This window comes from Sarcophilus harrisii, chromosome 3 (genome assembly GCF_902635505.1).
Source record: "Sarcophilus harrisii chromosome 3, mSarHar1.11, whole genome shotgun sequence".
NCBI classification, from domain to species: domain Eukaryota; kingdom Metazoa; phylum Chordata; class Mammalia; order Dasyuromorphia; family Dasyuridae; genus Sarcophilus; species Sarcophilus harrisii.
In genome coordinates this window covers 530,430,015-530,456,460 of record NC_045428.1, presented here as the reverse complement: position 1 = coordinate 530,456,460, position 26,446 = coordinate 530,430,015, and the positions used below count along the sequence as shown (strand labels likewise).

The following is a 26,446-nucleotide window of genomic DNA, read 5'->3' as shown; positions in this document are numbered from 1 at the left end:
CTTTTTGGAGAAGGGCTGCTACTAGTGAACAATGCCTGCTCCTCATACCAGTCACTACTGACTGAGCTTATTATCCCTGGAGTCTGAGTTACACTGCCTAACATTCTGCTCTTTCTCTCCAGATTATTAAAAGTTCTGCCTCTTATTTGTTTAGCTGGACTAAAAATGCCTAATGGCAGAAATCGAATGGCAGGAACCATTGGCCCTCTTTCAATAAATTCAGCATACATCATCAAGCTACTACTATGTGCAGAGCACCGAGGAAACAGGAAGCTATAAAATCACCTCCATTTGGGTCCCTGCCCTCAGGAGCTCACAGTCTATTATGAGGATAAGACACAAACATAACTATGATGGACATTAAACATAGGTGCATTTCAGAAGTGTCATGAGGTCTGAGAACATAGCTGGTTTCCCTGAACATAGCCTGAAAGGACAAGACAGATGTTTTCAAACAGGAAGCAAAGCTATGGGGGTAGAAAGGGACAGTTTGTTTTATATGGCCCCAGAGGGTGGTAGAAGCAACACCAATGAGGAGCAATGAAAGGGCAGGAACCAGTTGAACATGAGGGAGAACCAATATATGTGTGTGTGTGTGTATGTGTATGTGTGTGTGTGTGTGTGTGTGTGTGTATGTATGTATATATATATATATATATATATATATATATATATACACACACACACAGTTAGTTATCTTGTTACACAAGAAAAATCAGATCAAGAAGGAAGAAACAGAAAAACCGAGAAAAAAAACAAAATGCATGCAAATAACAACAGAGAGTGACAAGGTTATATTGTGTTCCACACTCTGTTCCCACAGTTCTCTCTCTGGGTATAGATGGCTCTCTTCATCACTGCACAAGTGGAACTGGTTTGAATAATCTCAATGAAGAGAGCCACATCCGTCAGAATTGATTGTCATATAGTCTTGTTGTTGCCGTGTATAATGATCTCCTGGTTCTGCTCATTTCTCTTAGCATCACTTCATGTAAGTCTCTCTAGGCCTCTCTGAAATTATCCTGCTGGTTGTTTCTTATAGAACAGTAATATTCCATAATATTCATAAAGCACAATTTATTCAGTCATTCTCCAATTGATGTGCATCCATTCAGTTTCCAGTTTCTTGCCACTTTCAAAGAGGGCTGCCACAAACATTATTGCACATTTAGGTCCCTTTGAGGGAGAACCAATTAATGAGAAGACCCGGGAATAGATGAATAACTTTCCTTATAGAAACACTTTCCAGTCCCTGAAATTCTCATACAGGCTGACTGATCCTGGCAAGGAGACTGTAAATGGGATTCCTATGTTAATGGGAAGTAAATTAAACATACTTTGGTCTCATCCAGCTTTGAGAGTCTGATTCTATTGCTCTAAGATTCTGAGATTATCACATTGAATGTCATTTATCATATAATAATTTTAAGGTTCTATGCAGATGTGTTGTAAAAATGTAACTGGTTGGACTGCCTGCTGCTTTTGACCAGGACTGTTGAGGTGACTGATTTCCAGGATGGGAAAGGCACCTGGGCTACTGGGCTGCCCTAATCCATGAGGGACCCTCCTCCTCCTGGGTTCTCTTTAATAGGCTGGGCCTGCATGCTGCTGTGGTAATCCCCAGGGAGAAGGGAAGCAGGAGGGTCTCCATAGTGCTCCCTTCTCCAACAAAAGGACATTCAGATGGAAGCTCAGAACAAGCCCAGAAGGGGATTCTTATGCAGCCTTTCCCAGTGTCCCTTCCAATCCACATGAATGCCAGAATGAAGAGGCCACTCAACATCAGCTGCCTGATCCCCCTTCTCCTGCTGTGCTGGTTCTGAAGAAGAAATGGAGCCTTCAATCAATCAATCAATCAATCAATCAAACAACTAGTCTCTACTGGGTATTCTCTCCTCCCTTCCCCCTGCCCCCCCACCTTGGGGCTGCACCAGCCTGGCTAGTGGAGAGAGAAAGTTGGTCATTGGACTAAAAATTGGATACAGAACCAGAGAATCTAGGCTTCAATCCCAGCTCTGCCATTTATAATTTGTGTGACTTTGGGCCTCAGTTTCCTCATCTGTTAATGAGAGTTTGGACTAAATGGCCTATGAAGTCCTTTTCTTTTTTCTTTTCCCTCTAGTAAATTATTTTTTATTACACATTGCTTTATGTTGGGAGAGAAAAATCAGTGCAGAAGGGAAGAATCATGGGAGAGATAAAAAAAAAAAAACCCAGAAAAAAGAAGTGAACATAGCACATGTTGATTTACATTCAATCTCCACAGTTCTTTTTCTGGATGCAGATGACATTTTCTGTCAAGAGTCTATTGGGATTACTTTAGATCACTGAATCACTAAGAACTAATGCAGTCCTGATTCTGCTTGTTTTGCTCAGCATCAGTTCATGTAAATTTTTTCAGGCCTTTCTAAAATCAGCTTGTTCATCATTTTTTATAGAACAATAATATTTTATCTTCAACTTGTTCAGCCATCCTCCAATTAATGGGCATCTACTCATTTTCCAATTCTTTGCTACCACAAAAAGAGCTGCTACAAATATTTTTGCACATGTGGGTTTCCCCCTTTTTATGATCTCTTTGGGATATAAACCCAGTACAGACACTGCTGGGTCAAATATACAGTTTTATATTTGGCCAAATTGCTCTGCAGAATGGATCATTTCACAATTCCAACAACAATGCATGAGTATCCCAGTTTTTCCTCATGCCCTTCAACATTTATCATTTTTTCCTGTCATCTCAGCCAATCTGAGTGATGTGAGGTGGTACTTCAGAATTGTTTTAATTTGCATTTCTCTAATCAATAGTGATTTAGAGCATTTTTTCATATAACTATAGATGGCTTTAATTTTGTCATCTGAAAATTGTCTTTGGTCATTTATCAATGGGGGATGACTAGTATTATAAATTTGACATCATTCTTTATATACTTTAATGAGACCTTTCTCAGAAACACTGACTGTATAGATTTTTTCCCAGATTTGTACTCTATGAAATCCTTTTCAATTCTATGATTCTAGGATTAATCTGAGAACTGGGACAGTTTGTTTCATGTCCTAAGGTCTTCTGGCTCTAATGATAGTGTTATGCCTCATACTGCTGTTGTAGGAAGAGCCACACACAAGGATAAGCTCCATGAGAGCAGAGACTAAGTGTGCTTCTCCACACTGTGCCATACTGAGGCTCTAAGAAATGGAGATTTCCTGAGTGTGGTGTAGAGGGAAATAAGCAGTGAGAACTAGTACGGTTGGAGTAGAGGGACTATGGTAGAAGACCAATCGGGGAAGAAAAGGAGTAGGGAGAAGAAGCCTGAAGAAAACAGGGCCAGAGGGAAGCAAATGCCTTAATGTGAAAAAGAGTCAAGGCCTGCAGTGAATTACAACATGGATCAATCGTGTGACTGGGCAGCCACTTCAGACCAGACTCAGGCTCAGAGGCCACTGCCTGGGTTACTTGCACATGGAAGCTTGCTGGAGTTGGAGGCGGTAAATTAATGTCCAGGAGTGTCTGGAGGAAATGCCACATGTGGAGGAGCAGGGGATGCTTAGAGGGGAGAGGAGACAGACGATGGGCCATGAAAGCTGACTGAATAGATTTATTTGCTTAGCTACATGGTGAGAAACCACATTTTGGTTTAATGTAAAGAAAAACTTGTCTTAAGGTGAAAAGGGTTGCACTGGAAAGTAGTGGGCTTTGTCCCTGCTGTAAGCACTACTGCCTGCCAAAAACATTACCTTGGCAGATCCGTGTTCAGCAAAGAGCTGAACCAGATGGCCTGTAAGACTAGTGACTTGATGCAGTTTTCTGGGGGAGCTGCTGCTGGGCAGAACCGAAGAGTTTCTGGCTCCCAGAATAATATCTAGTCGAAGATGAGGAGAAATGGTCCCAGCTTCTAATGAAGCTGACATGTCCCTCCATGGGCTGATGGGGGCAGGCAGAGAACCTCCTGCAGGGCAAAGCTGCCTAAGAGCATCTGGGGGCTGGTGGCAGGTACCAGAACCTCGACACTCTGCGCTCAGAATCCTCAGAAGCTACCATCCTCACCTTCCCTTTCTGGGGTGGATCTCTCTCCAGTAGTGTGTGATTACAGCAACCTGTGCTGGAAGTCACCAGGAGCGTGGGTTCTAGCCATGGGAGCTCTATCTCTCTCGGACAACAGAGCAAGTGATTTCTCCCCTCTCTGGGCCTCAGTTTCCTTCCCATGTAACAACATAAAATATACGATAATGACTTTCTCTGCCTCTTCTGTCATTCTTTAGCACTTGACTCAAAGTCAGAGAAGACTGGCTTTGGAATCTAAGCTCTATGGCCAGTACCAGTTTTTGCTTTCTTAGTCTCAGCAGGCCAAGTACCAGTGAGACAGTTATGGTCCACACCCTTCCCATCTCTCAGGGCTGCAATTTTGTAACAAGTATTCTATGTAAATGTGAATTGTTACTATTTCTACCAATAACTTGGTTAAACTTTTCCAAGCTCAAAGAACTTTTGAACAAGTAAAACAATCAGCATTTATAGAGCACTTTGAAGGCTTACAAAGTGTCTTATGGATGTCATCTCACTGTAACCCTCAAAATAACTTAAGGAGGTAGGTGCTTTATTATCCCCATTTTGTGGATGAAGAGACTTATTTAAGTGATTTGCCCAGGATCATACAGATAGTAAGTGCCCAAGAAAGGCTCTAAATTTTATCTTGATTCCAAGTTCTAGTGCTCTATCAGCCTCACTGATCTGCCTGTGCAGGAAGTAGCCTGGCTAAATGTGGGGAGTTCAATCAAAACAGGTTTTACCAGACTTGCCCAGGGTCACACACAGCTAGAAAGTATTAATTGTTTGAGCCCCAATCTGAACTTAGGTCCTCCTGACTTCAGGGCTGGTGCTCTATCCATTGCGCTACCTAGCTGTCCCTGGATGAATTCTTTTAGCCAAAGAAATTCAAGACCTCCTCTCTTGATGACCTCATCAACTCCTCAGCTTTACCCATCATTTCAATACACATGATTCCCAGATCCATTTACCAATCCCTGTGAATCTCTCAATCTCTAGGCTCATGTTCCAACTGCTTTTTGGACATCTGAATAAGATGTACTACAGCCACCTCAAACCTAGTGTGTCTAAAACAGAACTCATCATCTTCTCCCTCAAACCAGTCCTTTTCTGTTTGAAGGTACCATCATTCCTTCTAATCATCTACATCCACAACCTTGGTCGTGTGACTCCTTACCCTTCCTCCAAGTTGTCAAGTTTTGTCATTTCTGCCTCTTTTATACTTCTCTTCCTGACCATCCAATCCCAGTATAGGCCCTGTTGCCTCATGCTTGTAATAAATACCTTTTCCTTCCAACAACCTTATCTTTCCCCTCGCCAATCCTTCTTCCACAAAGCTGCAAAGTGATTTTCTTAAGGCAAAGGTCTTAAATCATTTTTCATCACTTTTTAAACTTCAGTGGCTCCCTCTGGTCCCTATGGTAAAATACAGAATTCTTGGCTTGGTATTTATTTAAGGCTCTGATTCCAGCCCACTTTTCCTGATCCATTACACTCATTACACACCACTTACTTCCTTCAGGCCTACTTGCTGTCCTTCACATGGAACCCCCATCTCTTGCCTGTGTGCTTTCAGTACTGTTCCCCCTACCTAGAATGTGCTACCTCTTCACTTGTTTCTCCTTCAGTTATCCTTCAAAACTCAGCTCAAATACCATCTCCTTTCCTGATTCCCCTAACCCCCGGCAAGTTATCTGATATTTATTTTGTGTATATCCTCTTCTATTATAGCTGTTGCTTTCCCCTCAACAGAAAGAAAGCCCAAAGAGGGCAGGGGTTGTTCCATTTTATATTTGTATCATCCCCAATGAATAGCTTATCACATCTTACATGTTCAACCAATCCTAGCTAAGGCTGAAGGAATTCGTACACAGATGAAAACTACAGACCCTTCCCTCCACTCCCTGTTTTGATCTGGATCAGTGATTTCAGAATCAACTCCACTATAGCTTTAGTTTTACAAAGCTGCTAAGGTCATGTAGCTATTAATGGTCATGGGAAGCCTTTAAACCCAAATCTTCCTCACTCTAAGAATGCTGCACTTCTTCCTTTTGGAATTAAAATAATTTCTTTCAGGGATAGGAAAAAAAGAGAGTGAGACTCCCCAAAGATAAAATTGTCTGCAGTAAACAGATTTCAGGCTGCCTTTACCTCTTCAAAAACAGGGTCATTTCTGCTCCTAATACAGAAATCTGTGTTGCTACCAGCAAGAAGTCCAAAAATTCTGACCCACAGATTTGCCTGGTGAAGTTGCTAAGTTACAGAGATCACTAAGACAAACGAATCACACTTTGGAGGGATGATCTTGGGGCTGTTTGCAGCACTTCACCAGGAAAGCCTATGCGCAGCACTGTTCCTGCCTTTTGCCTTAAGGCTCCTTCATGTCTTGGTTTTTTAAAAACTTTTATTTATTTTTATTTTTTATTATAGCTTTTTATTTACAAGATATATGCATGGGTAATTTTTCAGCATTGACAAATGCAAAACCTTTTGTTCCAATTTTTCATTTCCTTCCTTCTATCCCCTCCACCAGATGGCAGGTAGACCAATACATATTAAATATGTTAAATACAATATATGTAGACATGTCCATACAATTATTTTGCTGCACAAGAAGAATTGGACTTTGAAATAATGCACAATTAACCTGTGAAGGAAATAAAAAATGCAGGCGGGCAAAAATTGAGGGATGCTCCTTCATGTTTTAAAATCACTGCAGGGCACTGAAAAATTCACACATCTCCCAGTCAAGGGAAGTTTAGGCTCCCACTACCCAAGTGCCATCATTAATATTTCCTCATTCTTTCTTAATGATAGGACAATCGATAAACAGACAGCCACTCTTCGGGTCCTAGACAGCCAAATGCATTTACCAGCCAGGTTGTTGTTGTTGGTTTATTTATTTATTTTTTTGGGGGGGGTAATTAGATAAACTCCCCAGATCGATGTGCAGGCCCATTACCTATGCCGGGAGCAAAGGCAGCCCCACTGACAGGCCCCCTTCCTGACACCTGGTCTGCGGGACCAGGCCAACAGCCCTCCTGAAAGTAACAATGGGCTTCTAGAAACCAGACCATACTGTAAGCCAGAAAACAGAGTAAACTAGATGGCCTTGGAATGAAATGTAAAATAGATTTTTTTTTTTTTTTTTAGTTTTACTGAGTCATGACAAAAATGTCCTTTGTTTGGTTTTGTTTTCCTAATCAACAAACAGTGACATAGTCTAAAACAAAACCGAATTATTATGGAGGAGGCAGAGAATAACATAAAGAATAACCAGAAGGTGACATATTTAACATGTATAGGACTGCTTGCCATCTGGGGGAAGGGGTGGGGGAGGGAGGGGAAAAACTGGAACAGAAGTGAGTGCAAGGGATAATGTTATAAAAAATTACCCTGGCATGGGTTCTGTCAATAAAAAGTTATTTTTTAAAAAAAAAGAACAATCAGAAGGATCTAAGGACCTGAGTTTTCAATTCTGGCTCTGCAATTTACAACACAGGTAACAGACTAGATGTTTAACATCTCTCAGTCTCAGCTGTTCCATCTTTAAAAAGGAGATTTTTTTGGTCTAGAATTCAGATGTCAGATTAGGGGGGTTCATTAACTTACCCCCCCCTCCCCAAGGGCATATATCTTTATATATCTTTTTATCTTTCTTTTCATTAACTTTTGAATGAAATTTAACATTTCCCTCAATCAGGAATGTAGGAAACATTATTCTGAGGAGTGCAGAGGTTTCATCAGATGGCCAAAGAAGTCCATGATACGAGATTATAAGAACTCCTGTGAGACATGGTCCCTCTCTAAGGATCTGAATAGTAAACCCTTTATTTCTTAACATGGCTTGATTAGAATTACAATGATCAAATTCTATTATTAGAATAAATGTATCCCTAGTCTGGCAGATAAAGGTAGAACAATCATTAGGGAGAAAAATGCAGGCCTGGAGAATGTGAGAACAAGCTGTGGGGGAAGTAAGAGGTTGTGGGATAGATCACACCAATTACTTCCTTTTCCTATGAAGCATTATTAAGGTAACCCCATGAAAGGGAAGAGAAGGCCCTTTCCCACCTTTGGTCAGCTAGCAGCAACTGCCCACAGAAAGTGGCTATTTGAGCAGGAAGCCATCAGTAGGCTCCCACCAGTGAGGACCAAGAAATGCTATGTGGACAGCTCCATTCTCCTTCCTAATGCACTTCTCTCACAATAAAACTTGCAGAGGAGAGTAGGGGGGAAGAAATAGTATAACATTATTCCCCAATTTTTTTTTTTAAAGAGAACAAAACAATGACAGAAGTGAAGTGACTTACTCAGTTCACAGGAAATGTATTAGACCTGAACCCAGATCTCCAGACTCCAAGTCTTCCTCCTACATAGTGCTCTAACACTTTAGAATCTGTTATTCTATCTGTTCTACCTTTATCTATCGGTTATACTATCTATATCCAGTTGTATAGTGGGCAACTCAGCTACGCTTCCTCATCCCGTGAAACTTCTCATGGCTGCCCATCCACGAGAAGCTCTGCCCAATGCACATCCCAGGCTGCCTTCTGGGTCCCAGGGCTCCACTCTCACTTTCCCCAAACTGCCAATCTCTTGAATTATCTTTCATCACTTCATTCCCTGGGCTCCAATTTTCAACAGTGTGCCTTTGAAACAATGTTTTCTGTCACCTGCTTTGCTTACCAACCCTTTTATTTTCCTATTGTTCCATTTAAATGCAACTTCCTTAGATCTGGGGTAGCTAGGTAACACAATGATAAAGCACAAGATTTGAATCAGAGAAACATCTTAACTTCAAATCTGGACTCAGGTGTATACTACCTCTGTTAGCCTGGATAAGTCACTTAACTATGGTTACCTCTTTTTCCTTATCTATAAAATGGGCTGAAGAAGGAAATGAAAAACTACTCCAATATTTCTGCCAAGGAACCCTCAAATGGGGTCATGAAAAGTCACATTTGACTTACTCACATTTGACTAAAAAATGATCGAACATTTAAATCCTTGAATATTCTTGGGTTTTATTTACAAAACGAATGTCCACGTTTATAGTAATTCATTTCTTTCATCATGATCAATTTAATAATCATCTTGGCAAGGATTTCACATTTGCAGCACCAACATTTAGATATTTATGGAGATGATCACTGCTTGTGGCGAGCTGGGGTGCACCCTCTCTGCCCTTGGTTGGTCCTCAGACGGCAGGTGCACAAACACAAAGGCCTCTCAGCTTGGCAGGGGCTGTCAGAGCTGAAACTCTGTCAGCAGAGTTTCAAGAAGGGTCACCCCATGGCACAACGAGGCACTGGAGCAGAGCTTTTGTAAACTACAGATTTAATATGAAAAAGTTATCTTCAATCAGGGCTTCATTTTTATGAAGTTCCTTGCATCAAACCTGTAAGGTATCAGCAGCCCCACTGTATAGGAAGACTCTGAGGTCAAAGAAATGAGATTTGCCCGCGGCCATCCAGCTAGTAAGTAACAGGAACAGGAAGCTGCTCTCCCCCTGGCCAGCTCCTTCTCTGCCAGCACGATGCCCCTTCACTTAGCATACTGGTGGTGACCAAGGTGTCTGAGCACCGTACCAAACTAACAGTGAGCACTGGGGGTGTCTGATCAAAAGTCTCCCTCTTCCTTCCAGTATCCACACAAACTCTGTGACCAGCCTGTGGGAGAGCCTGGCAAGCTCTGGTCTAACTGGGCACAGCTGGACACACTGTACGAAGGTACACCTCAATCCCAACTTAGTGATGTCACTTTGGTGACATCTTGGAGCACCTGTGTGCTCAGTGTTGTGGGGGATACAAGAGAAGGTTTGAAGAATGCCTGAATTGAAAGAGACCTTTGGAGGCCCTCTAATCCAATCCACTCACTTTATAGGCCCAAATAGCTGAACAACTCACTTGAGGTGACCTGGTTGCTCAGTGATATGGCCAGGCCTGAAAGCCAGACTTCCCTGCATCCTTCACCAAGGGTCATTCTGCTGGTGTGGTCAGCATCCCGGCCCTCAACCGGCTCGCTGTCTAGTTGGGTGAGTGGAAGTCATCCTTGATACAATTACACACAATCTAAAACAGTACAAGCACGTTATTAAACACTAAGCTCTGGGAGGCAGATGCTCCAGGCCAGAGTCCATCACCTGCCAGATTGAGTTCTTAATTCTCAAAGGCAGGAAGGAACCGTGTCAGTGTTTCTGACATCACAGTCCCATCTAACGGGCCAGCAGACATTAAAAACAAGGCACCCTGCTACTAAGGGAAAACACATAAGGCAACAAGTCCTTAGTCTTTCTATCATAGAGAAGGCTGGCTCTATAGAACAGAATCAGACTCTAAAAACCAAAGGATCTCAATCAATATTTCACAGTCCCAGAGCCAGAAGGTAGCATGGTGGAAAGGAATAAAGATTGTCTTGGAATCCTATCACTGGTCAACACTCACTAGCTCATCACAGCCAAGTCATTTCTTCTTTGTGCCTCTGTTTTATCTGTGAAATGAGGATAATAAACATTTAGACTATCTACCTACTGTATGGCATTATTATGAAGAAAATGCTTTATAAATTTTATAAATTATATAATGTGTATTGTTATTCTAACTACAAAATTTTAGAATCAAAGAATCTTTAGAATTAAAATGTCTCAGAGCTAAACACTGGAGAGGGAGATGGCAAACCAGTGTAGTATCTTTGCCAAGAAAACCCCAAAAGGGGTCACAAAAAGATAGGATTGAAATGACCCAACAGCAACAAAACTAGAATTTCTCAAAAGCTGGCTACTCTACCTTTCTTTCCACAGTGCCAAAATTTTTCCCAATCAAGGATCATCCAGTCTCTGCCTGGACCCTCCTAGTACCAAGGAGCTCATGAATCCCAGTTGATAGTGCATCCCAGTGTCAAACAGCTCAGCTGGAAAATTCTTATGAGCTGAAACAGACTTCGCTCTAATGTCTCCTCACTGGTCCAAGGTCTAACTTGCGTAGCTAAAGAACATAAGCTTGCTTTCCCCTAAGCAAATACATACACATATAGATGTACATTCTGCTGAGAGCATGATATATTAAGGAAGATCAGATTCACTAATTCAAAAAAGATTAGGCAGGGACATGTTGCCTTTTGATTTTTTAGAAAGCAGCAAGTCACCTAATTGCTTTTAAAGGGATTTGATTAACACAACTTTTAGGTGTATGAATACTATGTTTAGAAGAGCAGTGAACCTGGAAGTTCAGTAATTTGTCTGATATTCAAAAAAGACCTACTACATTCTGGGCCTTGTGCTTGATGCTGTAGCTACAAGGATTAAAAAAAAAGACACTGGTGCTAACCTTGAGCAGCTTAATAATTTAATAGAGGAATATCATATGATTACATAATATGATACCAGGTGAAGAGGGATCTCTTGAAACCAGGGGCAGGGGGTATCAGGGAAGGCTTCATGGAGGAGGTGACGCCTGACCTGTCTTAAGGAAGAATAGGATATCAAACACAGAGATGTGATAGAAGAGCCCAGGGAAGTGGGAAAGAACCAGATGAAATTAGGGAACAGATGGCAATTCAGTTTGTCTGCAAATCCGAGTAGATGGAAGGGAATATTGGGACATAAGGCTAGCAAGTCAAGTTAAGAGTCAGATAATAGAAGTTTGTCTGGACCACACCAGGGCAAGGTGATTTTTCCTTTCTCTGGGTTCCTATTTCCCTATTAAGGCACAGAATCAATAATATAAGGAAGCATCCATCAGGTTCTTCTAGGTATGGATTTTATCTCAGGGACTGTTATCATTAGGAGTCTTAGAATCATATGCCAGAAATGAAAGGTATCCCAATCTTCCTCCCAATTGAGAGTTGGAAAGGACATTCAAGGCACAAAATCACAGGGAAGCTGGAAAGGGACAATCTGTTCCAGATCCCTGCATTTTACAGATGAGGAAAGAGATCTGGAATGTAAATGACTTACTAAGATCAGTGACATTCTCAAAGATTTCTATTTTCATTAGTTGTAGAAATGATCTGAATCCTTCACTTACACAACCTAAGAAGACTGCAAGCCTTCTTAGGAGTTTCAAAAGAGAAATGAGAACATGATCGTGCTGTGGCCGTGCCATGGACAGCCTGGGGATGAGCAGCCTCTCTAGATTTGGCCAAACTGCTCTCTGAATAATCCTTTCCACCTTGGTGGGGTCTTTGAGAACTTGTCCTTTTTTGGCACAGCTAAGGGTTGCGTTAAGATCATAAGATATAAAAGCAGGAAGAGAACAGAAGGTCCCAAGTCAGCTAAAGCAAAAAGAAAGTAAAAAGTGTGATCTCTCTTAGTTCTTGCTCCCATTTAATCGAGTCTAATGTTCTATGTGATGTTCAGAGTTGGAAGGGGGGCCTTCCAGTGCAAGATACTTTCTATGTTCCCCCCCCCACCATCTGCTTGAAGAACTAGTTACACTTTGAAAAATTCATTAATGGTGAAGGTTATCCATTTCCTTATAGAGAGAGGAAGGCCCTGGAGTGCAGATTAAGACATGTTAGATTTTGGATATGACCTACAGTAGGAGTTTATTTTGCTTGATTATGCATATTTGTTATAAAATTTCTTTTTCTTTCAAAGGGGTAGAGGGAGGTGGGAGGGAGAAAAAAAAAAAGCCTGTTAATTGGGAGTAAGGGAAGAAAGACTCATAGTGGAGTACTCTTTGGGAAGCATTCTACCATGAGACCATATGGATTGTTAGAATCCATCTTTCCTTCATGAACTGAAATATGTCTTCCTGTGACTTTTCTCATTTCTTCTAATTTTTATATCTTCCAAGCAAATTGAACTTCGTCTTCTCAAAACTGAAAGATGGTGATTGTGTCCATTGTGGATCCACCCTCTCTCAAAGCTCAGTCAAACAATTTATCCCATTTCTCAGAAAGCTTCTGTTATGGCCTAGCTTCATGTTCACTTCCCCTCTTCTGGAAGTGCTCCAATCTGCCACTGTCTGCCCTAAGATGCAGTTCTGGGTCACAGACATCTTTGCAGCCCTCACCAGGCTTGACACAGGGCCTTCTATACAGGGCAGGAAACAAGTGAAAATCTGCCTGATCAGTAGAACAGATATATACTAGGATAGGAAATCTCTGTCCTATAAATACCCACCCACACATCCCCCAAGTTCAGGAAACCAGGCCCCCTTCATTAAGCAGCATCTGGGCTCCTAAATGACTGGGTTAATCAGTCTAAGAGGCCAGAGCCCACAGTAATCAAGCCTCTTGGGAGCAGGGAAAGGCCTGCTGTTTTGCCTTTCACCTTGGTGCACTCTGAAGGTAACAGGAGCTGAGAGCTTGAAAGCCTTTCTCCATCTGGGGTATCACCACAGAAACAGCAGAGCTGACTTTCCCATCCTGACCCTCTCTTATTCCCCGCTCCCTCTCCTCCCATCCCCCTACCCTGGACTGGCCAGATGTGCTTTGTTTCTCTTGGCCATCTCCGGAGTTCTGGGTGAGTGCCTCACTGAGATGCAGCAGCCCCAGCCCCTTAGAGGAAGGAGCCTGGAGGGCATGTTTGAGTTTGAGCTCAGCCTCAGGGAGCCACCCCCTGCTCCTCCCCACAGGTGGAAGCACAGCAACCAGAAGCGGGGACTTCTCCAATGACAATGGCTTCTGTTGGAATGGCTCAAAGGGGGCTTCTGCCTGGTCTACTGTGTCAGGACAATGTGGGAAGTAGAAAAATTATTAGAAACGAAGGTAAAAGATGAGCTGGGTTCAAGTACTTGTTTTTACCATTTACTAGCTATGTGACCTTAAGTAAAAGTAGCTTTACTTCTCTGGGTCTTAGTTTCCCCATTTGTCAAAATGATAACATTGGACTAGTTCTCTACAACTCCTTCCAGCTATTGAATAACTGGGGGAAAGGAGATTGAAAAAAAAGTGTTCCACGTAGTTTGGGCTAGAATTAGAGGGCAAGATATTCAAAGGAATAGTAAACATGCTTCCTCTATCACTTTAGGACTAATCAATACCTTTTATACAAGATAAACTAATACCTTCTTACATATAAATATAAGGCCCTGAAATATATGGTAACAAGGCTTAATCTGAATCAAGTTTAGAGCATCTAATCCAATGCCTCCATTTTACAGACAAGAAAACTGAGGTCCAGGGAGGTTGAATGTGCATCTAAATCTCATAGTTGATTTTAAGGCTTTGTGATTGAGATAGATTACAGACCAGGCAGGTATGTACATATACACACAGAAAAAAAGTTACAAGATGGCACTACACCTGTCAGTAAATTTAAGGTAAGGATCTGCTAAATGACCAAAGGATTTTCTTTTAACAAATCCAGCTCTAAACCTTCTTTGATTTCTATAAAAGTCTTTTTGTTTAATTTCTTTCTGTCACTAATTAGCTCTGTGATCTTAGGAAAGTCATTTGCCATGTCTGAGATTCAGGTTAAGCTCTTAGAATTATTTTTTTCAATCCATTAATAAGCATTTATTAAGCACCTTCTACATGCTAGGCCCTGAAATAAAAATGCAATGATTCCTGTTCTTAGGAGGCGTATTATATTCTATCAAGGAGGCAACATGTATATTTATAGAATAGATACATACAAAATAAACTGAAGATTGGGGGAGCGGAGGAGGTCCTAGAGGTGGAAGAGGCTCGGAATGGAATGTATGTCCTAAGGGAGGTGCATTACAGGCAGAACCATGGAGGTAGAGCTGGCTATGTGTGAGGAACAGAAAGAGTTGAGGAAGAAGAATATAATGAGCCTGGAAAGACAGGGTGGGACAAGGATGTAAAGGACTTTGCAAGACAAAAGGAGTTTAGATTTCACATGAGAAGTATAGGGAACCAAGGTTGATTATCAAAGAGAGGAGTGACATGGTCAGGTTTGCAAGGGAGTAAAATCCTTGTGGCAGCTGGATAGAAGATAGGAGTGGGGAGAGAGGGGGAGAGACAGGAGTCAGGAAGGCCATTTGGCAGGCCATCACCTTAGTGCAAGGCAGAGGGGTTGGCAGCCTGAACTAAGGGGGCATCTGCACAAGTGGAAAAAACAAGGCTCCTCACTTTACAGGAGAGGAAACAGAATCCGACAATCAGCAGGTCACTTTTCCTAGGATCCACAGCAAGTTGGTGGTAGGATTAAGATTTGAACCCTAGTTTCCTGGTTCCCAGGTCAATGCTCTTTCTCCTGGGCCACAAAGGATCCTTAGCAGTTTATTTGGTTGGGCAGAGGGGAGAAATGAGGGTGGAAAATCCAGTCTTAGACAAAATGCTAATTTACCACAAGGTGTGTGGTTACAGCACTGTCTGGAATCATGAAGACCTGAGTTCAAATCCTCTGATGTTCACTGTTTGCATTTGGCAGCTCTTTTATAAAATGTTGTTAATATTAACCAGAAAGGCAACATGACACAGTGGACAGATTGCTGCACCCAGATTCAAATTTGACACCAAACCCTGGGCAAATCCTCCTTCTGAGCCTTCATTTCCAGTTATAAAATGAGGAGGTGGGCTCTAAGGTCCCTTCCAGCTCTATTTCTAGTCTGACAACTAAGATGACAACACTTTGCATTACATAGATGTGCCCAGCTTACAAAGCTCCATCCCATACACTACTGGATCTGAATTTCACCATATTCATCCTGTTAAATTAGATTACTCCTGTCTTACAGCAGGAGAAGGAGAACAAAGACTTCAGGAGAGCAGCAGCCACTCAAAAGTTCCGTGGTCATCTCTAAAGGCAGAGCTGGGGCATGAATGCCAATCTCCTTCCTCTGAGTCTAAAGCTCTCTCCCATAGCAGTCCCTGGCGGCAGCCCTATAGTGAGTGGCTGGGCTCCCTGGCAAGCCTGGTCCCAGAGTGGGTAACTGCACAATCATAGGCCTTCTAAACAAGAGGATGGCTGTTAAGGGGCCAGGAGATTATTGTTGGAATCCTTACAAAGTGTTAAGCCATTAGAATTGATAGAGACAATAATTATCTAATTTAGCATGGTTCAGTATGATTGATCTGATCCTACAAGGAGATGTTATGGGCCAGAACTTGAAACAAGGTACTAAGTGGAATTGAAGCAATGCTTGTGTGCTTGGGTTTGCACCTTTAAGAGTTTACACATTAGAGGTCACACATTAGAGCTCACATATTGGAGTTCACAAGTACGGGAGATACACAAAATTAACTTTGTAACTTTGTGAATTCACACCTCCCATAATCCCATTCTTAGAGGAGGAATCAACCTTTTACACCGAGCATAAAAAGAGCTTCAGTCTGTCAGAGTTAGTTCAGAAGATTGCCAGGAGTCAGAGTTGAGCTAGAGGCAGAGCTAGAAGCAAAGGACTAGCAACAAGAGTTCTTGGAATCAAGAAGGAAGAGAGGCCTCTAAGAAAGCTAACCAGGCCCAAGGAAAGAGACGAAACTTGGAAGGAGAAAATAAATGTTTGGATTTTATCAGCTGGCTGTATTTGGGGTGATTATTACTCTGAACTGAAATGAAGGCTGCCTCTAGAAACCTTCCCAAGAAACCTGCTCCCAGAGAACCATTATATTATACAAAAGAAGAGAACACCACAGATTACCACCTCAGCGCGGCTGGGGACGGTGACCAGATGCTGCCCAGAGTTCTATCAGGGGGTGAGCAGAAGGGAGATACCATGAGCTGGCCCCTACTGCCGTCACCACCACCATGAGAACAAGTAAAGAATAACAAACAAGCCTTACTTCTTCGAGGTTTAAAGTTCACAGGGTGCCTCTGCCATAGCAGCACAAGCTTTGCTGTCTCTGTTTTAGAGATAAAGCGGCTACAATTCAGATAAGAGAACTTATTTATTCCCAGATACACAAATAGGAGGGCAGCTAAGTAGTACAGGGACCGACATCAGGAAGACTCACTTTCAAATCCTGCCTCAGACACGTCCTAGCTGTGTGAGCTTAAAACCAGTTTGTCTCAGTTTCTTCATCTATAAATGAGCTGGAGAAGGAAATGGAGAGGGAAATAGGATCTAGCATCTGAGAGACACAAAGACCGAGACATCATCTTTGTTTGTGGAGTAGCAGCAGGAACAAGCACGGACATAAAACAGCTAGACAAGACCTGACTAAGGAAGCACATGACAAAGTTCTCTGAATTCCTACCCTACACAAATAAGATATAGCTATTCTCTAAGCTGAGGACATGAAGGGTACCATGAGATCTGGGCCCCAGCTCTTAGCTTAATTACAATCTTAGTCTGTTCCACCAGAAGACACAAGTCCTAAGTGCCCAGCCAACACTGCCATTCTCTAGCACCAGATATTCCAAGGAGGGAACACCGGCTCTATCCTGTGATATTTAATCACTTGTCTTCTGCAAACTTCTGTTTTTAATCCTCTGTAAAATCAGGACAGTCACAGAACTGAGTAAAATAGTGGACGTCAAGGGCTAAGCACATGGGGAGTTATTGCTAATGTTTCACACATTTGAGGGCTTTTGAAAGGCAAGGCCACTTCCTCTTGCACTTCCCGTCCTCCTGCCTCACCAGGAGGCACAGTCTATATGGCACAGATGAATGACTGAGTCCCTTATCTGCACCTGAGCCTCAGTTCTCACGCTATGGGAGTGAAAAAAACCATTAATCACTGCAGTGCTTTTCATCCTCTGTAATCTATTCACTCTGCTTTTGTAACACTAAAATAAGACTTTTTTAAAGCTAGAGGTATGGTATAGCAGAAAGAGTACTATTTCTAGGAGTTAGGAAACCTGGAATCCTGGTCTTGGTTGACATTAAGAGATGTGAAACCTTGGCAGCCCTTGCTTCTTTCTGGGCCTCAGTTTTCCTATATGTCAAATAAGAGTCTCTTCCAGCTTGTCAATTAGCCTAAGAGACCTTAGGGAATCAGCAAGTACTCTATAATAGGTCCTTACTCCTTGAGTAAAATTCAAATATGAGATTGGGTCACTATACTCTAATTCTCTTACATTAAGAGAAGGTGCCTCTGGTGCGATCTTGTAACATCAAAAGGGCCTGAAGATCAGGCAATTGTAGGGCCCTGAGTCCTGGGCATTGCCCAAGAGTAGCCCAGTGCTTCCTGTCTCCCCAAAGCAGGCGTTGGCTACCCTGAGGCAGGAACAATCTTTCTGAACTTCTGATTCTCCTAAGATTCTGGATGTAACTGAGGATGAACAAAGGGAAATTAATGTAATGGGCTGAAGCTCGAGTTGATGCACTGAGGTCCCAAGCACGTGAGGCTAACTAGTAATTGGACCATACTCTATTAATATATATGCTTGGAGAAAGAATGGTCCCTGCCCACTCTTTGTGCAAGTCCTGATGTGTTGTATAGGAAATGACAATTTTGTTGGGTGGAGGCAGAGAGGCAGAAAGAGGCGGGGAGAGACGGCTGGCTGGCTTCTTGACTCAGCCGCACACATTGCTATCGCGACCCCCCCCCTTCACCTCAGATCCTTCTTCACCTCTACTGAGAATAAAGATTGAAGATTTTCCCTTAACCTGAATTCCTGACTCCAGCTGATTTTAAAATACGTGGTCATCACAAACTAAGTCTAAAAACTCTTCAGACAGAAGAAAGTATCTTGTCAGAGGACTCAGGTGATCCAGATTTAAATATCGGTTCCATCCCTTACTGGCCATGTGACCGTGGGCAAATGAGCTACCCTGGGTTTAGTTTCCTCATTTATAAAATGAAAACAATAATACTTCCTCTACCTAGCTCACATAGTAGTTGTTTTAAAAAAAAAAAAAAAAAAAAAAAAGAGAACTTTGTAAACCTTGGTGTACAACAAAAGCACAAGTTAGTATTATAAAGTGAAGTGTTATAGTTCACACCTCCTGGATCCAAAACGAATCTGGACTAGAAAAGAGACTTAAAAAGACAACCAAAACAGCTGTCACAAAATCCACCCAGTTTTTTGATCAAAGTTTCTTTTTAATCTCATATATTTTTTATTAAAGAAGAGGCTCTTGAGTTTTCCCTCAGTCTGGTTACATGCAATTTTATCAAGTTTGATGATCTTTTCTGCCCATATGGAAAACTGAAAGCAGAAATCTAGAGAGGTGAGGAAGAGGGCGGGAAGGGTGGCGGGGAATGGAGATATGGGGCGGAATAATGGTTAGAGCAGTCATTCAACTTCCACCTCTGAGACAAAGATGAGTGACCATGGGCAAGAAATTTTACTCTCTCTTGAGCCTCAATTTCCTCATATATGAAATAATGTGTTAACACCCGTACCCAGACTTGTTGTGAACTCAAATGAAATCCTGCCATGTCAACTCCCCTGTCAATAAAATTGCAGTGGCTCCCTTTGCCTCCCCAGTTCAAAACAAAATGCCGTTTGACCTTTGAACCTCTTCAGAACCTAGATTGCTCCTACCTTTCCTGTCTTCTGCCACCTTATTCCTCCTACTCTCCAACATGTACTCTTAGATCCAGTGACATTAGCTTCCAGGCTGCTTCCCAAACAAGACTCCATCTCTCAGCTCTGTGTATTTAATCTGGCTGTTCTCCAGGCCCTTTCCTTCCTTCTACCTCCACCTCCTGGCTTCCTTGGCTTTAAGTCCCAACTAAAGTCTCATCTTCAAAGAAAGCCTGTCCTAACCCTTCTTGATACGGCAACTAGGTGATGCGGTAGATACAGTGCAAGTACTCATCTCCCTGAGTTGAATTATGGTCTCGGACACCTCCTAGATGTGTGATCTCAGGCAAGTCATTTAATCCTGTTTGCCTTAGTTTCCTTCATCTGTAAAATGAGCTGGAGAAGAAAATGAAAAACTACTTCAGGATCTTTGCCAAGAAAATCTCAAACAGGGTCATGAAGAATCTGACCCAAATGAACACAACCCTTCTTACTTCTAGGACCTTCATTCTGTGTAAATAGCAACATATTTGTTTATGGTCTCTTCAATTTTAGTCAGACACAATTTTTTTTTCCTCTTTGTATTTCCAATGTTTAGCACAGTGCCTGATATAGTTACACAGTAGGTCTCAGACTCAAGTGAGATTATATATGTAAATGTCAGTTATTATTAGAAAGATTATTAATAAGAGATACACACCTCACAAAATCCAGTTGCTTGAGGTCTATTTAGTAGAAGCAAACAGTTCCCTATACTTCAAAAAATCCCATCAATATCTTACAGCCCAGGACACTAATGTTAGATAATAACTTATGTTCATAGTGGTGGCCCTAAGAATCATCAAGAAAGATTGTTTGGTATATGTTTGGTGCTTAAAGTTTGTTGAATTCAAGAAGTTAATTGTTTAATGGTGATGTCCTTTATGTAACAAGATGGGTATGAGATAACTTAGTAAGATATCAAAGCATAATTACAAAAACAGAATGCAGAAGAGCTCAAAGTTAATCCAAAAAGCCCCCCTACTTCCATCTCCAAGTTCTGAAGGCTGAATTCTTATTTTATCATAACTTTGCAAAATGTCACAACCAGGTAAGATTACCTAGAAAACAAACAAATAAGTTTGGAGAAGATACCAATCACCACTGTAATAAGTCACAGAACCCGGAGTGATCAGCAGGAAAAGGGGTCTCTGTTGTCTCTGGGTGAGCACAGAGCAAAGAGAAACATTGTCTGTGGCAAGGCAGGGAAGCACATTCAAACTTGGTTTACTCATATTCCCATGGAAGCTGCCAGCTATTAAAAATGGCTCTGATAACAGTGAGCTGCCATCTGTGCTTGGTTTCTGAGACTACTCATTGCTCTTTAATTAGATGCCTGCTCAATCATATTTATTTAGCTTAAGAAACTCACTCTCATCCTCTCTGTTCCAAAGTGGCTTATTAAAAAAAAACAACAACAACAAAAACAAACAAATCAAGCCTCAAATGTTAATACTAAAAAGCACCCTGGGAGAATCAGTATTAATGCTGCAGATAAAATGAGAGAGAAATCAAAGCAGTATGTCTTAGTGGAGGCTTGGCTGCCTTTCAGCTCCAATCAGGGAAAACATCCTCCCAAGAGGATGAGGTATTGGGTTCAGGGCCTGTCAATCCCCTTCTCCAATCTCCAAGGTATCTCCCACAGGGAGGAATACACAGGTGATTCCTTCAGATCACAGGCCAAGCAAGGCCCAAATACAATGCAAGTCTCCTTATAATTCTACCCAGAAAAAACATGTTCTCCAGAATGAACACTAAATCAGCCCGTGTTTTTCAGGTTCACACACTTTTTGGGTGGGGAATAAATAAGGTCACAGATGGATGTGGTTCTTACCTGCTGACTTCTTGGACATTGTTGGTCCTGGCAGCTTCCAGCAGGGCAGCTTCTGAAGAAAGACAAAGATGGGTCAAGGTTACAAATGCAGGCTGGGGTACACGGCTGGAGCTTTTCTACCACCTGTCCCCACACCCAACCCCTTAAACTCAGTTCTGTCATTCTTGTTCTGCCTCCCAGGGGAGGGGCAGCACAGGGTGGCAAAACCTGAGCTGGCTGGATAGGTTCTTTAAGACTACTGGGAACTGCGCCTGCACTTTATGGAGAAGAAACGGTACAGAGGAGAGTGATTTGCCTAAGTCACATAACCGAGCTCACAGTCTGGCTCTCTCTTGAGCTCACACAGTGCCAAAGGGCCCGTGGAGCTGCTTCAGTTCTGCCAGACCCTGCAGAATGCAGCATCTTTTAGCTGAACGGCACTGGGCTTCTAGCTCCATCTATTGGCCCAAAGGAGAAACTGCAGAATCCTGAAGGGTTTTCAAAGACATTAGAAATGTCCCAATCAATTCAGCAACAAGTATGAATTTCAGGTTCTCTGGGCACTGGGACCTCAGAGATGATTTAGTCAAAGGACTGCAGGCTTTACAACTGGCAGGGACGAGAGGCCGCCGTGCCCCTCCTCTGGGCCAGAGTCAGGAAAGGGACTATTATATTCCAAGGTCTCTCTGTTAGTTAAGCGGCAGAATTAGGATGAGGACCCTAGTTCATGTCCTCCCAAAGGGGCCTCGTTTTTTCCCAGCACCCTCACCCATCATTTTCCCTAATCCCCTCACTCTGCAAACGAGGACACCGGGGTACGGGGAGGAAGAACAATCTGACAGCACCACGTTACAAGACAACGGTGGTGCTGAGATTGGCAGGTTCCTTTAGGCGGGGATTCTTTGGGTTTTGTCTTCCCATCTCAGAGCTAGCAGAGAGCAAGTGCTTAATAAATAGGTGCTGAATGAGGCCCCTGTTAACTATACTAGGGTGGAAGTTGGCTGGGGAGACGAAACGCGAATCTGCTTGAACACCTGGAGGGACGAGAGACTCACTACCTGGCATGGCTGCAAAGTAGCGTCCCAAAGTGACGTGGGTGACAAGACCAGGGCAGAGCCCTCCGGGCCTTCCGCCTCCCCGAGCCCCACAGCCAAGAGCCAGGCGGTGGACCCCTGCCCCCCCCCCCCCCCCTCCCCGACGGGACAGAGGCCGCTGGATAATCACCCTTATTGGCGGGGCTCTTGCTGTAGCAATGGGCAACTAGCGCAGATGCCAAGGCCCACACGCCCAGTCCGGCCGCGCTCGGGACTCCACTCCAGCGGCCCGACGAGGGGCTTTCTTCGGGGGCCAAAAGACGCCCCCACGCGGCCGCCCCAAGGCCCTGCAGCTGCCTGTCCCGGCTCCCCCAAGAGACCGCTCCGACATACTGCGGCTGCGCCGAGGACCGCCCCCCAGCGGCCGCTCTGAGATACTGCGCTTCCCCGCGGCCCCCGGCGGCCCCCCTCTGGCCCAAGGAGGCCCCGCGGGAGCTGAGCGGCCGGGCCCGGAGGAGCCGCAGGAGGAGCCCCGGTGCCGGCGCTGTCCTCCTCCACACCAGGGACCGCAGCATTGCGATGTCAGCTACGCCAAGCCCGCGCTCCCGGCGCCAGCCCCGGCCACGGCGAGGGTAGAGAGCAACATGGCCGCCGCGGCGCTTTCTAACATGACGCGCGGGGTGGGGCGCGTAAGGCCCCACGGGAGTTGTAGTTCACCTTCCGGCAGGTTACGTAGACAGTGTAGGCAAGGAAACTACATTTCACAGAAGACCACAACTTTAGAGTAATAATGGGGCGCACCCATGAAGGCCCGAGGCATGCCGGGAGTTGAAGTTCTGTCGGGGATGAGGCAAGCTTGGGAAAGAAGTGCCCGGTGTCGACACATCGCCTGGAATTCTTTAGCCATGGTTTCGACTCCCAGCAAGTGCGAGAGTAGATCAATGGGTTCCAGTTTGCATTAATAAATACTTGCAAGGCATCTAGGTCAGTGAGCCTTTATCCTTACTTGTTTATGTTCCCTAAACCCCTCTTTTCTATTTCCATCTTGTGTTCCTAGCCTAAGCAAAGCAGGAGACCTGTGTGCCGGAGCCACTTTGGGGAGCCGGTAAATTTTATTCGTGAGCCTTACTCCGCTTGAAATGTAAAAAACCTACAAATCAGGACGTGTTATAGTGTTGATTGTATTTCAGAAAGTCATGGCGATGTGGTTGGCAGTGTTGATGATTCGAATTAAACTTTCATAAATAAACAGCTTTTTTCCCTTTCTTTCCTAGAGAACGGTTAACCGGTTCAGCCTTTTCATCTTTTAACCACGGGTTTCTTTAGCAATCTATCTGGGGAACCCTATGACCCCTTCTCAGAATAATAGTTTTCGACTCATAAAATAAAATAAAAAGGATTATAAAGGGAAACTATATCAAAATAGTTATCAAAGTAGTAAAAATGAAAGTTCATGGATCCCAGGTTATCTTAGCCCCTGTCTAGAATGCAGTCGCTCCAGCGATCTTGTTACTTTGTACAAAGCCTTGTGCTAAGCCCGTGAAGGCTGTCCAAAGTTTAGATAATGAGGTTTCCGGTCTCATGAAATTTACAATGTAATATACAGGAGAGTGTATCACAAACATTTAAACACTCTGTGGTTCTATATGATCTCATCCTTGTGGGTACAAGCTGTATAAATTAACACTTCCATGCTTGTTGCCCTGGGGAATTCTTGTGTAGATGTGAAGGGGCTGCAGCTTCTAGGAGAAATACAGCAGTAATTCTGAGGTTCCCTCCACCCCAACCCGAGACCTTAGGAGTGCTATTGTCAATGATCCTAAAGTCTTCTGGCTTTAAAAATACAGTCCTACAAACTTTGCTGACTGCCAGATAACAGGGTTTCTGAGACAAATGGTAAGGAGCTACCAAACTACTCCTTATTTCTCTACCTTTGGGCCATAAAATTAGCATAACAGAGACATGAAGAACCAGATCTCTCCGTCTTTTCCTACACATTTTACTTTTCGATCCTGGTTCTTTGCTAAATCCTTTTGGAACTTTGCCCACTTCAATTGACTTACAATAAACTTTGCCTCTTGACTTGGAGATGGGTTCAAGCCTGCAAATTCTTTTGAGACACTTCAGGACAGTGCAACACCAACCTCTTGGGGTCTCTTTCTGAACCTCAACAGGTGTTCCCACAAAACTTTCATAGAGGATCTGGCTTTATTTTTGAAAAGCTAGTATTTAAAGAGCTCTTTAAGGCTGGCATTACTTTACAAACAATGATAACCATTGGAGATTGATGCTATTATTATTTCATTTTCTGAGTGTGTGGAATTAACCAAGTGAAGATACTCTCTGAGGGGAATATAGCCGTAAACTATACCTTAATTGTGACTTGAGACTTTATAATAACAAATAGAACTATAGCTAAAAAGTTGCAGGTATTTGTCCCTTCCTGTTTCCCACTATCTCTTAGTTAGCATCTAAGTACTTCTTTTAAAGGTGATGATGGCTTTGACTTATTCAAGGATATCTGCTTATATTGCAGTTCTCTAGGGAAATTTAAATTAAGAGCTTATTATTAACTTGTATTCTTTTATTTCTGGGTTAGATTTCCACAATTAGAATGTAAGCCTGGATTCCTCCAAACAATGGGAGAAAAGGCCAGGTAGGGAATGGGGGGCTTCTGAATTCAGGCTATTTAATCTGGTGTTTTGCAGTTTATACTCTGTATTCCTTTTACTGACTAATACCTTGTTAGATGGGAGATACTGCCCTTTCCTCAAGATTGTAATAAATTCCTTTCTTATTCTGAGAGAATCTGTTTTTGTGATGGACACTGTTACCATACATGAAGAGGATCTACCCAACCAGGCAGGAGACCTTCCTTTCATTCCTGTGGTATAGTTCAGATACCTAACTAACTTTAATTATTCCTCTTATTTTTGTTATGGTTTTACCCACTGGCCCACCAGCTGTCCTTTTTCATTTATATACTGATAATAGCCCTTATACCTCTCCTGTGTATGTTTTTATTATTTTTATCGTTATCTATCCTTTTTTCTTTCTCTTCCTCCTCTCATTCTGTCTATATAAGGAATCAAATCCTTGCTGATGTTCTGCCCAAAGGAATATAAATTTTGATTGCTTAATTCTTGCAAAGTAATTTGGGATTTATGGGCTAGCTATAAACATTTTTGCATATGTGGGTCTTTTTCTCTTTTTAATGATCTCTTTGGGATACAGACCCAATAGAGATACTTTTGGATCAAAGAGTATGCAGTTTTATAGCTCTTTTGGTGTAGTTCCAAATTGCTCTCCAGAGACTTACATGAACTGATGCTGAGTGAAATGAGCAGGACCAGGAGATCATTATATACTTCAACAACAATACTATATGATGACCAGTTCTGATGGACCAGGCCATCCTCAGCAACGAGATCAACCAAATCATTTCTAATGGAGCAGTAATGAACTGAACTAGCTATGCCCAGAAAAAGAACTCTGGGAGATGACTAAAAACCATTACATTGAATTCCCAATCCCTATATTTATGCACACCTGCATTTTTGATTTCCTTCACAAGCTAATTGTACAATATTTCAGAGTCTGATTCTTTTTGTACAGCAAAATAACGTTTTGGTCATGTATACTTATTGTGTATCTAATTTATATTTTAATATAATTAACATCTACTGGTCATCCTGCCATCTAGGGGAGGAGGCGGGGTGGGGGTAAGAGGTGAAAAATTGGAGCAAGAGGTTTGGCAATTGTTAATACTGTAAAGTTACCCATGTATATATCCTGTAAATAAAAGGCTATTAAATTAAAAACAAAAACAAAAACAAAAAAAAAAAAAACAAATTGCTCTCCAGAATGATTGGATCAGTTCACAACTCAATCAACAATGCCTTAGTGTCTCAGTTTTCTCACATGCTCTCACATCCCCCATCCCCTTTATTACTACCTTTTCCTGTCATATTAGCCAATCTGATAAGTGTGAGATGATAACTCAGAGTTGCTTTAATTTGTATTTCTCTAATCCATAGTTGTTTAGATCATTTTTTCATATGACTATAGATGGCTTTAATTTCTTCATCTGAAAATTACCTGTTCATATTCACTGACCATTTATCAATTGGGGAATGATTTGAATTCTTATAAGTTTGATTCAGTTCTCTATATATTTCAGAAATGAG

The 26,446-nt window shown here is 42.5% G+C and overlaps 1 protein-coding gene across 4 annotated transcripts in view; it reads right to left on the bottom strand.

The window, feature by feature from the left end:
* CLPB (caseinolytic mitochondrial matrix peptidase chaperone subunit B) overlaps window positions 1-23,365 on the bottom strand; it is a 176,184-nt gene extending 152,819 nt beyond the window's left edge. The window contains exons 1-2 of one of the 4 annotated variants that reach the window (XM_031962000.1): window positions 22,450-23,365; window positions 21,247-21,298 (exon numbers count right to left, since the gene is read on the bottom strand). In XM_031962000.1, coding sequence (XP_031817860.1) covers window positions 21,247-21,298; window positions 22,450-22,834 — 437 coding nt within the window. In that variant the 5' untranslated portion in view covers window positions 22,835-23,365. Of the gene's footprint in view, window positions 1-9,954; window positions 10,199-21,246; window positions 21,299-22,449 lie in introns of those variants that run through there. The other 3 variants (XM_031961997.1, XM_031961998.1, XM_031961999.1) reach the window with 3 other exon arrangements.
* Window positions 23,366-26,446: the final 3,081 nt, after the last annotated feature.